Below are 13,863 nucleotides of genomic sequence, written 5' to 3'. Positions count from 1 at the left end.
CTTCGATATTTGAAGTTTTCACCAGGAAAAAATTTGTTGTTTGCCCGACATGATCATCTAAAAGTATAAGGTTATAAATACGCGGATTAGGTTGGGTCAGTCACGGATTGAAGAACTATCTCTGGATATTGCACTCTTGTGGGAGGAAATCTTGTTACTAGGCGTAGTAAGAAACAATCAATGGTTGGTAGATCTAGTGTAGAAGTTGAATTGCGAGCTATGGCCCATGGTATGTTATTATGGTTGAAAATTCGACTAAAAGAACTTGGGTATGATTGCAAGGACTCTATTAGCCTATACTGTGACAATAAGGCCGCGATCAATATTGCTCATAATCTAGTTTAGCACAATCAAACTAAATACATTGAAATTGATAGAGATTTTATCATGGAAAAATTGCGTGCAAGATTGGTTTGTATACCCTATGAGAAGTCAGAGGAACAACTTGGGGATATTTTAATAGAGGGAGTGTCCAGTAATTTTTTCATTCAACATTGTGCAAGCTGGGCATGCGAGATATCTTCGCCTCAACTTGTGGGGGACTGTTGAAGATATGCAATTGATATGATTTGATTTCCTTTCCATATTTATTCTCATTTATTGTAATTCCATATTAATGTGTGTTGCTTCTTTATATAAACAAGCTTAGATGTATCATTTGAGTATTGAGAAATAATAAGAAGCTTGATTCGTGGTGAGGGTGGATGGTCCTAATGCTGGGGTGGAATCATTCTTGGAGAAGGCCTGATTGCAAACCTCTGGGTTCGCCATAGAGGTCCCAATAATAATCTACCAATGATTGTTGCGGCCGCAATGCATGCACTTCTTAGATTCCCGGTTTCAATTGCGCTCGCTTGCCCTCAAATCACGTCTACCATGCGTACTACAGCTACCTCAACTATTATAGCCTCCTCGTGATCCACCAGAAACACCACGTGAGGCAACAGGAGCAGAGTGATCACTAGTACCAGTGTCTATATCCCAAAAAGTAGTGTTGAAGTCAGGGAATAAACCCATAGTGAGAGGGATGATCAAAGCTACACAAGATTTGTGCACGGACGGGCTCATACTTGGACTTCAAACCACCGAGAAATCGAAAGACATCCCTATCCTGACATTGCTTCTCCATACACGTGATATCAATCTTGAATGGTTGATACATGTTCCTCTCCTCAAGGACACCCATGACCTGAGAATAATACTCCACCAAACTTTGATTGCCTTGCTCAAGAAAAAAATATTGCTTTCATACGTCATGCAAGCGAGTGACATTCTCTGATCCAAGTAGATGTGGCAAACGCTCCCAAATAGCCATCGCAGATTGAAAATGCATCAAAGTGATCCATCCAATGCTTGGTTTTATACTGAAAATCATGCGAGACATGATCAGTTTACCTCCCGATCCCAAAGACTTGCTGACACAGTTGAGGTAACAGAAATAGTTGTGCCATCGAAACTAGTCAAATCACTTCCAGTTGTAGTAGTAGTTGAAGAGGATTTTGGCTTGTCAAATAAGAGGTGATCAGATAATCCCTTTCCCTAAGAATATTGTTGGAACAATTTCCGGTATGGTGACGTGTCAGCTCTGATTGGCCCTTGCAAAGGATTGATATGCTTCTTCTCTGGCGGGTCGAACTCCCGAGTAACCTACAAAACAACAAGGAAACACTGGGGGTTGGCCGGCAATCTTCCCTTCGATGCTTAAGTCAAGCCGATAGTAGGTTAGAGTAAGAGTTCAAAAAAAAAAGATCCTTTCAATACCTGGTGACCTGCTATTTATAGGGTTCTTGGAGTGGTTGAAGAGCATGGAGGTTATGACCTGATTTGACCCCACTAAGTATTTGCTTCGATGGAGATTATAGGATTTGACCACCAACCGTGCACCATATCTGATCTAGTAGCCCGACCACTGAATCCAGCAAGTTTTCAATTGATATCCGAATGGTATGTATCTGACTTGACCGACCGTTCAGGTATGTGTCAACTGTGGGTCCACTCAGGTCGGGGAATGATAATTCCCCAACAAATATTTCTATTGATCAAGCCCAATAAAAGTAGTTCTTACCATTAAATTTAACATATGTCATTGGAGAATTTGAAGTAGACATAGAGGAGATGAGCTCACGTCTAGTAGCCATTGTCCACTAAGAGCATTCCCAGCAACTTCCCAACCATTTTCCCTAAATATAGGGAACAAAACTACTTTTTACTTTCCTATCAAAAAATACCCCACAGCAGCTTTCCTTCATCTTTCCCTATATCATTAAAATATTATTTTTTTTTACTTTTACTTTAATTAAAAGTAGGAAAAAGAAGATAAAATAGGAGAGAGATAATATATTTTTGGATTAAACAATTGAATGGGAAGTGAATAGTGCTTCCCAATCCCAGGGAAACGAAAATTTTAGGGAAGCTGCTGTGGAGGGGTTTTTGTAACTTTCTTGAAATTTTTACTAAAACTTAGGGAACAGATCCCCTTTAGGGAAGCTGCTGTGAATAAGTAGAAAACTCAAAATTTCACGCAAAGCAGAAAAAGTCAAGAAACGAGCTCAAAATGCCTCTGAATGGACTACATAATTCCTAAAAAATGGTTGGAACCGGCAGAAAATGCCATGGAACTGGCCGAAATCTTGCTAATTGGCCAGAAAATGCACTATACCGACCGAAACACCACTGAATTGGGTGAAACTCAATACATACCAGCCGAAAAATGATTGAACCGACCAAAAAAGTAACTGAAGTGGCCACCAGGATCCTGAACCGGCCAGAAAACCAACAAATCAAATTGTATTGGCCAAAACGTACCGCGACGTGCCACTGACGATGAGTCGGGTTAGATGTATTGGTTTGACCCAAGAGGGAATGGCTTGGATCCAACTTGACCCAAGTTGGTTTCAGGTTGAATGAACGATCCAATTGAAACTAGATCGAGTTGGGCTACGTCTAATCTTGACTGAAATTTTAGAACACGAACCAAGTTGATGATCATGACTGGGCCGATACTTTGGAACCATAATGAAAGTTCTGGAAATGCCAAAACTGATCGGAAACCGCGGTGAACCTCCATAAATCAACCAAAAAACCCCACAGACAACGCCGACCAACTATGAACAACACCCTGAGTAGTATGTTCTCATTAGGAAGCAACAAACGCACCAGCCGAGGACATGGTTCTGCTGTTCCACAACCAACAAACTGTGACAGTGATAATGGTGAAGAAGACAGCAGTGCTCTCTAACGTATTCATACACCTCACAACATCATTTAAATGCCAAAAAAAAAAAAAAAAAAAAATCAACCTAAATCGACCAAACAGAGTAGTCAGAAAATGAAAGATGGGGGAAACTAAAAAATAAAAAAAGAAAAAAGAAAAGGAGGATGACAGAAATGAGAAGAACCAGAGGCAAGAGAACAATTCAAATTCCAAGCTCTGATACCATGTCAATGAAAATAAGAAGAGAACGTATGAACAGGAAGAGTTGTTTCTATTCTATATCAGCTCTCACTCTATCCATTTTCCATTCCATATATATAGGAGAAGCATTTACAATATGACAGAATACTCTGGAAAGAGACAGCTGGTAGGGACACCTCATCGGCTATCTACCAGAAGAGTACAACAAAGCATAGCATTCTCTCTCTAACAACCTGAGACTAGAGAACAGATACGCCAAATAATATACAAGGATACATGTCCAAACATTCTAATTACAGTAAGCATAAAATAAATTAAGATTTATTGACTGTATTAGACAAAATATAAATCAGTTATTGAAAAAATGTGACAGACTACCTTTACACCAGCTTCTGTGCAGACTTTCACTGCTTCTTTGACACCAGGGCGACAGGGATCCTACGTGCAGTAAAAATGGGAAAGTTCAAGGTCAAATTAAAACATTTGATGAAAACACAGAGCCTGAGAGTATGATATTACTCCCGCATGCAGTCAAAAGAATTGTTTGAACCAGAAAGTAAAAAGTTAATATGAATAAACAATAACAATAATAATAATAAGAAAAAGTATCCATCTTGCAAGGATTTTAGCATTATATACGCAGATTTAAGGGCTGGGAAGCATGCTGCATATTCCCAATTTTCTTTGCATGACTATCTCTTTAGGGAAATCTCTACGTGATGACGTAATTCGTGAATTATATTCCAGAGGAGCAACAGGTCATTTTGAAAGAGAGAAGATTATTATTATTATTATTATCCAGGATTGAAGCAAGATGTCGTAAGAGTTGTCTCCCGATGTCGCACTTGTCAAACATCACAGGGAATGAAGAAAAATATAAGCTTATACATGCCATTACCATTCCTCCCTCATGAATCATGGAGAGACATATATAATTATTGAATGTCCTTGGGTTCCCAAAAATCCGCTGGCATCATGACTATCTTTGTGATTGTGGATCAATATTCAAAGATGACTCACTTTATTCCTTGTTTGAAGGCATCTGATGCTGTCCATAACTAAGCTCCTCTTTAAAGAAGTCGTTCAACTTAATGGGCTGCCTTAGACCATCATCTCGGACCATGATGTTAAATTATGAGTAACTTTTAGAGAACTTTACGGAAATTGCTAAATATAAAACTGAAGTTATCTTCTTCTTTTCATTCCCAAAATGATGGAAAAACGGAATTATTAATCGAAATTGGGAGATCTCCTTTGATGCTTTGTTGGCAATCACGCTGCAAGATGGGACCAAATACTTCCTATAGCTGAATTTGCTTATAATAGGTCGAATAATCAGTATGCAGGCTGCAACCCCTTTGAAAATGTGACAGGCTTACTTCCTAGGAAGCAAATTGATTATGTTCCTACCAATTAAGACCTGTCCTGGTGTTATAATCGACCACGACAAGAGGACTTGGTAAACACATCAGCAAGTTCATCTCCAGATTTTACGAAAGGTGCTGAAATATCTACACTCAATATTTTATCCAGAATGAAACAATAATCAAGGTCAATATGCTTTGTTCAAGGTAATTTAAAAATTTCAATTTTAGAGACAGATAACACTCTCCCAGTCATTATTGCTTATTACTTAACAAGAGGTGATGAGAGTAGTTTGTTAGGACTATTAGAAGAGCAAAAAGAGACCATCGAGGTAGAAAACTTCCTTGAGTATTCTCTTCATTTTACTCCAGTTCATAATTCATTTCAGGATGAGAAACTGTTTGAGAATACTCAAAGGGATCTACCTCGATATGCAAACATTCGCAATTACCTTTCTATAGGTAAAATTTATTCTCTTTGGTCCAAGAGAAGAAAAAATTGGTGCTTCAAATTTAAACTTAAAGGTCAAAGAGCACTGAACGCATCAAGGATGTGGATTCCGTTAGATTGGCGGATCCCACATATTTTGACTAAATGAGTCAGTTTCATACGTTCGAGCACAGGCCATGTGCGCTCGAGTCTTCCATCAGGCCAAGGTACATGATTTCCTTCCAAGTTTATCTTCTCCATTGTTGTTTCATTCTTAGTAAATATTTTTACAACAATGTGTTGCACTTAACAGGTATTTGGTTGGAGTATCACTCTCTTTTTCAGGATGTGTTTTTGAAATCAAATTTGAGGATATGATATAACCCACATCTACTCATTCAGGTATTCTTATCATCTTACTGTTATGTTCAGTTCTATACACACATTGGGGACAATGTGTGATTCAAGTTTGGGGGTATGAAAAAACTAAACATTATCCAATATTTTGCTATGTTATCTCTAAGAATTTGGTTGAACTTCAATTCTGATTTGTATTTCATTGGTGAGCTTAACATGATGAACACATGATCACTTGACTAGTGAATTTAGAGTTTTGTTATTTTCTTTGGCAGCATAAGATATTACTTGTTTCAATTTGATTCTCATAAGCACACTAGCACGTAGTCTGTGGAGTATGAAATTTGAAATCAGTTATGTCTGTTATCAATATCTTGGATGTAGTTGGGTAACTTGTTGGAGGAATAACCTTGGCATTAAAAAAAAAATGAAAAAAAAAAAAAGAATAATATTGATCACTTTGAACTTTTCACTGAGTAACTAAATCTCTTGCCTTATTAAGCATTGAGTATTCGCATCAAAAGGTGGAAGCTTGCTTTGATCGATAAAATGGCCATGTTTAGCTTCGTAACCTTTTTGACTCAAGTTAGTAAGTCTTTAGGGTGTTTTACACCTAGCACCCTAAAACCATCTAGTTTGGGAATCATTAACATAACACTCGTTACATGGGTCAATTAAAAAGCTTAAGGAAGCTAAGCATTGCACAGCCTACATATAATAATAATAATAATAAAATATGCCGTGGTTGTTTTATCTAATGGAGAGTCTAACAAATTTTGAGTGTTAAACCATTCATGATTGAGATTAGTTTTTGAAACCACATGACTGTGTTAAGTTCACTTTACACTAGTTGAATCTTGTGATATCTCATAATGCCATGTTAGTAGCATAATTTTTAATTCCTTGGAATTGTAAAGATTGAGTTTATTGTGTTAAGCATGTTAATGAATAAGAATCATTATTTTTGTAACACTTCAATCTTATGAATAACATGGTAAGAACAATGTTTGTGGGTATCATTATTGGAAAACCCTTACGAGACTTTACTCGTCCACTAGGGAGTCCTAAGGTTTAAAAGACTTGTTGCATACGCTAAATGCAATCGTACATCCCACGAAAGAATGATTTATCTTGTTGTTTTTAAGTTTTATTTCTTGTTTTGTATTGCTAAGAGATTAGCAATATGTAAGTTTGGGAGTGTGATAAGTGGTGAATGTTTCACATTCAAGCTCCTTAACTTGCATATGTTAATTCCTTAGCATTGTTATTTGTTTGATTTTGTATTGCTTTATTGTTTTCAGGTTTTAAATGAAGATACAATTAATTCCAATGATCTTGAGATTAAATCACACTTTGAGAAGACCTAGAAGATATGACTAAGCTTAGCCAATCTTAATAAAAGACCTATATGATGTGGTTAAGTTTAATCCAATCAAGAGAAGAATTAAATCGGAATTTCTCTAATAAGAGTCAAAATCGGATTGGATTCAAATTTGGATTCTGCACACGTCTCACTGTTTTGATCATAACTTTCTGATTAGATCTCAGATTGCAATGAAATTGATGACGTTGGAAAACTAATAAAAAATGCAAAGAAATATCTTTTTCCTAATTCGGACGTTTATTATGTCAAAATCGCCCCACAATAAAAGACCGCAGATCTGGACGAATTTGAAATCATTTTCCTACTTAGATTGAAATTTCGATCTCTTACTTGGACTAAGAGACTAAGTTCTGATTTTTCTTGGATTCCTAGGGCTTTCAGGCCTCTCCTAGTCTCTATAACTAGACCCCTAAACTTCAAGAGAATGTGTGCATAGCTTTAGATAGAAAATTCATCTTGGAGGCTTAACAAGTTGAAGAGAAGAACATCGCGGGAGGTCATCCCAGCACCACGATGAGCGGCTAAATTCGTAATAGAGTGTTGATGTAGCCCTTTCCAAGTAACAATAGTTTAATTGTATTTTAATTTGGAATTTTCTATATGCATGATGGTTGTATAACTGTGAGAATTGATCTTAATGTTTATATTCAATCATTATGAATTTCTTATCTCGTCTTAGAAAGTCTTTTATATTGATTGAACTCAATCCTTCATATTTTCTGTGATTATGTGAATGATTTTTATACAACAGTTTTAATTGATATATGATCAAGAGGGTTAAATAGGTCATGCCTAAGGAAGACAGATTGTACTACACCCTAGTTTAGTGTAATTTAGATAGACAATTCGTATCAACTGAAGATGGATTATACTATTCCATTGATTGTGTGTATCTTATTAAATACGTAGCTAATCCATACCTAGGGAAGGCGGGTCGTACGGCATCTTAGTGGTTAAGTGGATGGTCCGTGCCAACCGAAGATAGATTATACTTATTCTTTAGAGGTAATTTCTTGACTACTCGAGTGAGAAGAGCCCTATATCATGCATAGTATAAATTTTCCTAGTTAATTTATGATTGACCATTATTATGCGGTGAGTAGTGAAATCAATCCCCTATTCTTTCTCTCATCACTACAATCTTTATTTTTATGTTTTTAGTTTTATGCATTTAACTTAGTTATAAACAAAATCAAATCAAACTTTTTTTAAATTAAGTTATATTTAATCTTGAAAAACTTGATAGCAATTCCTACGCAGTCCTTGAGGTTCAACACCCCCAATATAGCTCTATCTTACAATGATTCATACTATTGCGAGTGAAAATTTTATTATTAATATCTTTGTACACAAAACAACCACATCAGTACCTCATCAAATGGATGGAACGTCCACTTTCTAATTGTACTTGGATAACTAATTATAAGTTCCAATGCCTCAACCCCATCTTCTATGAATAGTTCCATGCCTATAACTAGCCGAGGTTCAGTTTTCTCAAGCCTGGGAGAGATTAGAGATAAGTGCAGCGTCCTTATCAAGTTTATCAAAGGCATGGAAAGATTTAATTTGGCATGTATTAGATGACGTGACATCTACCAAGGAGCTTGCATCATTTAATTTCATGTGTATTTTGATTTTATTTTTTATTTTCACATAATAGTAGCGTTGCGTTTTATTTAAGGGTTTTACAAGTTTTTTGGTTTGGGCTTACTATTTTTTTTTTTAGTAAGTAATTCAAATTCATTAAAAGCGTAGAGGGGCACAGCTTTAGTGCAGAGGGACACAACCTTAGTACACAAGAAGTATAGAAAAAGGAAAAACAAAACTTAAAAAACTCAGAGAATTTAGATACCTATATATATGAATGTAATGTTTTTCCTACGATTATTGAATAAAGAAAACAGCTATCAGAATTCCAACAACTATTGCTTTATTGACTATGTAATGAAACCATATCCAAGGTATGATGCCGAGGAACCCTAGGTATAATGCTTAGGTTTGTCTTTCTCATCTATGTTTTCCTTCTGAAATTCCCAGCAATTTTCTCTCAAATCCCACAAATTTATTCTCTCTTTTTCTTTTTTCTAAAATCGTAATCTTCAAGCCAAATCCACCCAGCCGTCATAAGATTCACATACAGAAACTACCATTCACAGTATCGCTCCCAGCATTGTTCACACATCATTTGTGCCAGATCAATAGGCTTATCTTGTGAAAGTTATTGTTGTAATTTAGAGGTTGTATCTCTAAAGTATCTAATGAAGGAAAACCTCAGTAGGAAATTGTACTTTTACTCCCAATTCTCAATCTTATTTACTATTTTCCAACATAACAAACGAAAAAACAAGAGCATTATACATCAGATAAGTCACCCTTCACAGGGTTCTCAAAATCAGATAGTCCAAAAGAACCATATAAACTGATAGTTAATGCACAAAAATGAATGATCACCAACAGAAAGCAAGAACAATAACGCATGATATCGTAAGAATTTTATTTCTTGATGTTTACCTTTATACCAACAATAGCAAGCAAAACAAGGCCATCTTCAGGTAAAACCCATTGAGCTAAATGCTCCTCATCAGTAGGAACCTTGTCCAATTCATATGATCTGTATGCAATGGCAACACACCGCAAACTGCTTGCAGCCATGTCATCTATAGCTGCCTTAAAAACTTCCTGGAACAAAATGTTTGTGCATAGTACCGAAATTTTACTATCAAGTTTGAACACACAATAAACGACCCTCAACGTCAACAAGAATCATATCATTCAAATGACAGTTTAACGGATTGACTAATGCTAAGTCATTTCATGCAACACATCATAGTCACCACAGTTTTTTTATTCAGACTTATAGTCCAATACAATGCTGTAAAAGTAATGTCTTGCATGAGCTCTCTCAATGATCACAAAAGATTTGCAGTATAACGACAGTTTACATCAATTGTCACATAACTAATGCACATAGCATAATATACCAATTCACAGCAAAACCAAAAGTATTTCTCACAACAAGATTGATAAAGGATTTTAGTGAGAATTAAAATTGATGTAAGTTCTTTATTATTTGATATTACCTTGACAATCATATATGTGGCATTATAACCATTTTAAGGACAATCATCTGTTCAAATATTTTAGATTATCTTATGATCTTGTGACCTTAATATACATGATCTATGCAAACCATGCCAACGTATTAACAGCAACTTGTACCTCAATTGTAGGGGCTCATCAATACAGTAACTGATACCAGCACCAATAACCACGATTCGTGTACATAAATAATTTACTGGACTCTTCACCCATAACTTCTTGAGTTTAAGTTTTTTTACTTGAATTTATATCACTTATGACATGTAGTACCTTTGTTTTTTTATATTTATTTTTATTTTTTGGTTTTCTCAGAAGCTTTCAGATGAGGTATAACTGTTGTTCAGCGAGCAACCACTGTTCCTGACCTTATCTTCTTCAATGGACTGCAAGCAACCACTTGAGTCAAGATACCCTGTGCATGAGGCTAGAACAATCTCAGCTGCTCCCTTCCAGTGTATATGAACTTCAAAGTCATTCTGCCATAAAAGTTATCAGCATAATCTCGTAAGCCAAGAGCAAATAATGAGGCAAACAAGAAAGATGTTTAATGTATAAAAAGTAAACACAGTCTGTGGCATCTTAAAAACACAACATATAACGAACATTGACACAATTGTCACATGCAATGATGCTAGTTCAAAATATGATTTTAAATCCTCTTCAATCTTCCATGAACTTCCATATATAACCTCACTTACGGAGTTGCCAAAGTTCCAGCCAAAACAATTTGGAATGAGCATATGAGTTGGCTTTAAGTGAAAGAGTTCAGGGCTCGTACCAGAGACCTAATGAATTTGTAAATACTAAATCTTGAGAAGTTCGATACCATATGGAGCTTGTGTGACAATTTAAATTATGTGAATATTATTAGATAATGAGAAGTTTTTTGAAGTAGTACTACTAAAAATGAGAAAAGTTTCACAAGTAAATAGTCTCTTCTCGAAGCAATTTATGGCTCTAGGTATATGCAGCTCTATGTATCTCCAGATGCATACACTTAAGCATACAAACTATGTTTTTGTGATAATTAAAAAAATTTAAAAAAAACGTAAAGTGCCCCTACGTACACAGGCAGTATACAACAGGAACACCTAACAAGAACGAGCAAAAGAAAGACCCAAACAATCCAACACCAGACAGAACCCAACAAAACACCAAAAAGCCCTAAAACCTGAAACCCATAGAATGCTCGCCACTAAAATACAAGAGGTTTGCCTTTCCCACACCTAGAGGCCGCGCGTGTAGTATCATAATTTATGGAGAATTCTAAGTTCAAAAGCTCCCTTTTGCCTCTAGACTTAAAGTAGGCACCCTTTTCCTCTTGAGAATGATCCTCTTCAATGGCTGTCAAGAGAGCCACGATCTGATCCTCAAGCCCCTCACACGAGAACCCCACCACAGGACAAACGTCCTTAACACAAAACAAAGCCCAATCCAAGGGAGTGACAAGGGGAAAACAATCGAGAGGGGAGGGAAAATCCCCATCATCCTAATCCCTATAAACGCCTCCCTTACCCCTCACAAGCAAATATGCCGTACTTATGTCCCCCCACCCCCCTTATCCACCACAACGAAAGGTGCCGAAGAAGACTGACCAAGCTGGGGATGGGCTGGCTTAGGCAATTCTGGACCACACCAGCATCCACTTGGCTCGTCGAAGAAGATCCAATATGCCGGATCAACAGGGCCGGGTTAGAGACATCCATCGGCGTGACCACCTGCAAGCCATTAGGCTCAAACACCGAAAAAAGCCTAGAAGATCCACCAGGAACCGTGCACTAGCCGCCTACCAAAGGCAAAATACCAGGTAGGACGCTAAAATCCTTTCCCGCAAGAAGGCCCAAATCCAACTTCAAATCCTTCCTAGCCTTGTGATTGCAAAAATAAAGTTCATGGGCTTAGGCGTAATCAAGGGCAAATTTCTTCATCCAACAATTAGTATAAAGAAATAAACATGTGATCAACTATGTCACAACCCAGGACACGCTAATCACAACTACACAATACCCAAAAAAGACTAATCAGAAATGATGCTCCATGTTATCACTTGCATAACCTAATTTCACTAAGTAAATAACCAGTGTAGGACTAAACATATGCCCATCAACGCTTTCATAATCCAATCCAATCCAATCAAAATGGGGTTGAAAAACACTATGCCAAAAACATGAAACCTTGGGATAAATCAATTACCCGTTTTACAGCAACACCGCCACGCTTTTTCTCTGAGTTGAAAGGGAAGACATGTAAAACCACTGACTCTGATCTCACAAGATCAAAATTCATTCCCAGCTGCAAAAAAAATTCAATACTAAAATTAATTTCACTAAGTAAATAAGTACCAATTGTAGATACAAAATACACTTGACAAGGATACCTTGATTGCCCAAGAAAGGATAGCCTTTTCCGTAGGAGATCCAGAAACCTCCATATCTCCACCGCCCTACAGGGAAAAAGAAAGTCAATGGCAGAATTTGATGCTATAGAGGCAACCACACTGAGAATCAGCAAAATTAAAGATCAAAGAGCACCCGGATAAATTCATGGAACCACAGATTAATCCAATGATAGAAGAAAACAAGAACAAACTTAAGGACCAAAACTAATGCTAATTCCCTTTGAGAAGCAAGGATAGAGTAAGAAAATCATCTGGGTGATTAGTAATAGAGATACCATCAAATTATACTGCCATAAATTGTATTTTGTAAGAGGAAAAAAAAGTTCTTAATTAACCCTTAGCCATATATTAGGGCCTATCTAAAGACAAAACAAGCTATGTTGGTTTAATTCCTGCCATAACTATGAGCACCAGAGGAAATAGCTAGATCAATTTTTATCAGTTGTTCTTTTGCAGTTATCAGGTCAAGATCTTGTAGAAAGCTCATGGTTCTTGGGCAGATAAAGTTCTGAAATTTTCATGAAGTTAGTCAATGATTAAAAACTTCCAGTTTTGTCGCTTTAATTATATTAAACATTTAAAAGGCTTCATTAAACGTCTGTAACAATACATCACCATATTTCATTGATGTTGAGGTGGTGTAATTAAATGATAAATTTGGTCCAATGTACTTTTTCAGGAAAATTAATTGTTCATTTTATTTTTCACCAAAGATGATGTTCCTCAGAAGATTAAAAAATCAACATGATGTTTATACAGCATATTTTTTCCTATCTTTTGAGTTTGTCAAAAATTATTTCAAAAATTCCTTAGCTCCTCCCGCTTCTGCAGTTTTGAAAAAACAATTAAATCTCATGCTTGATACGTTTAATTCAAATAGTATGCTGTTGAAAACAATTCGGTCCTTTTTTATTACAGGAAAATCAACTATAGTGCTATTAATATTTGCACATGTATGTTTGAATACATATGCATTTCATATATTCTCTATGTTTTGTAATTCTTTTTTCTTTTTTCTTTTTCTTTCTTGATAAATCTATGTTTTGTAATTCTTATCATAAATTAGAATCATATTCACAAAAATTGGTGAAATCTCCATGATGAATGCTATATTCTACTGAAAGCAAATGAAATTACTTGATATATTAGCTAATACAGTAGATCTCTCATACAAATCCAAATTTCCTTGAAGTATAGTGGAGGGAAACTAGAGCCGATGTTAATATGCATTTAAGATGATCAATCATACAGAAATTTAATACGATATTACCAAATCCCCATAAAGCAATGAGTCATACCATACAAGCATTTTTATATTTAAATTCTACAACTCAATTGATATCAATAGCAGTAACATTGACTCATCTCCTCAAGTAAAGAAAAAATATGGGCAAGCTATTTGGACATTTTCAAAGC

At 36.1% G+C, this 13,863-nt stretch overlaps 1 protein-coding gene across 3 annotated transcripts in view; it reads right to left on the bottom strand.

Moving 5' to 3' along the window:
* The window catches only part of LOC133863539 (calcium-transporting ATPase 9, plasma membrane-type), a 93,749-nt gene that overhangs the window by 22,891 nt on the left and 56,995 nt on the right, over positions 1-13,863 (bottom strand). For all 3 annotated transcript variants that reach the window (XM_062299518.1, XM_062299517.1, XM_062299519.1), the window contains 5 exons: positions 12,427-12,492; positions 12,243-12,341; positions 10,415-10,525; positions 9,462-9,629; positions 3,794-3,853 (listed from right to left, as the gene is read on the bottom strand). In XM_062299518.1, coding sequence (XP_062155502.1) covers positions 3,794-3,853; positions 9,462-9,629; positions 10,415-10,525; positions 12,243-12,341; positions 12,427-12,492 — 504 coding nt within the window. The remainder of the gene's footprint in view (positions 1-3,793; positions 3,854-9,461; positions 9,630-10,414; positions 10,526-12,242; positions 12,342-12,426; positions 12,493-13,863) is intronic.

Source organism: Alnus glutinosa, chromosome 3 (genome assembly GCF_958979055.1).
Source record: "Alnus glutinosa chromosome 3, dhAlnGlut1.1, whole genome shotgun sequence".
Lineage (NCBI taxonomy): Eukaryota > Viridiplantae > Streptophyta > Magnoliopsida > Fagales > Betulaceae > Alnus > Alnus glutinosa.
Note: the sequence above shows the minus strand (reverse complement) of the source record. Positions and strands in the feature narration are given on the sequence as shown.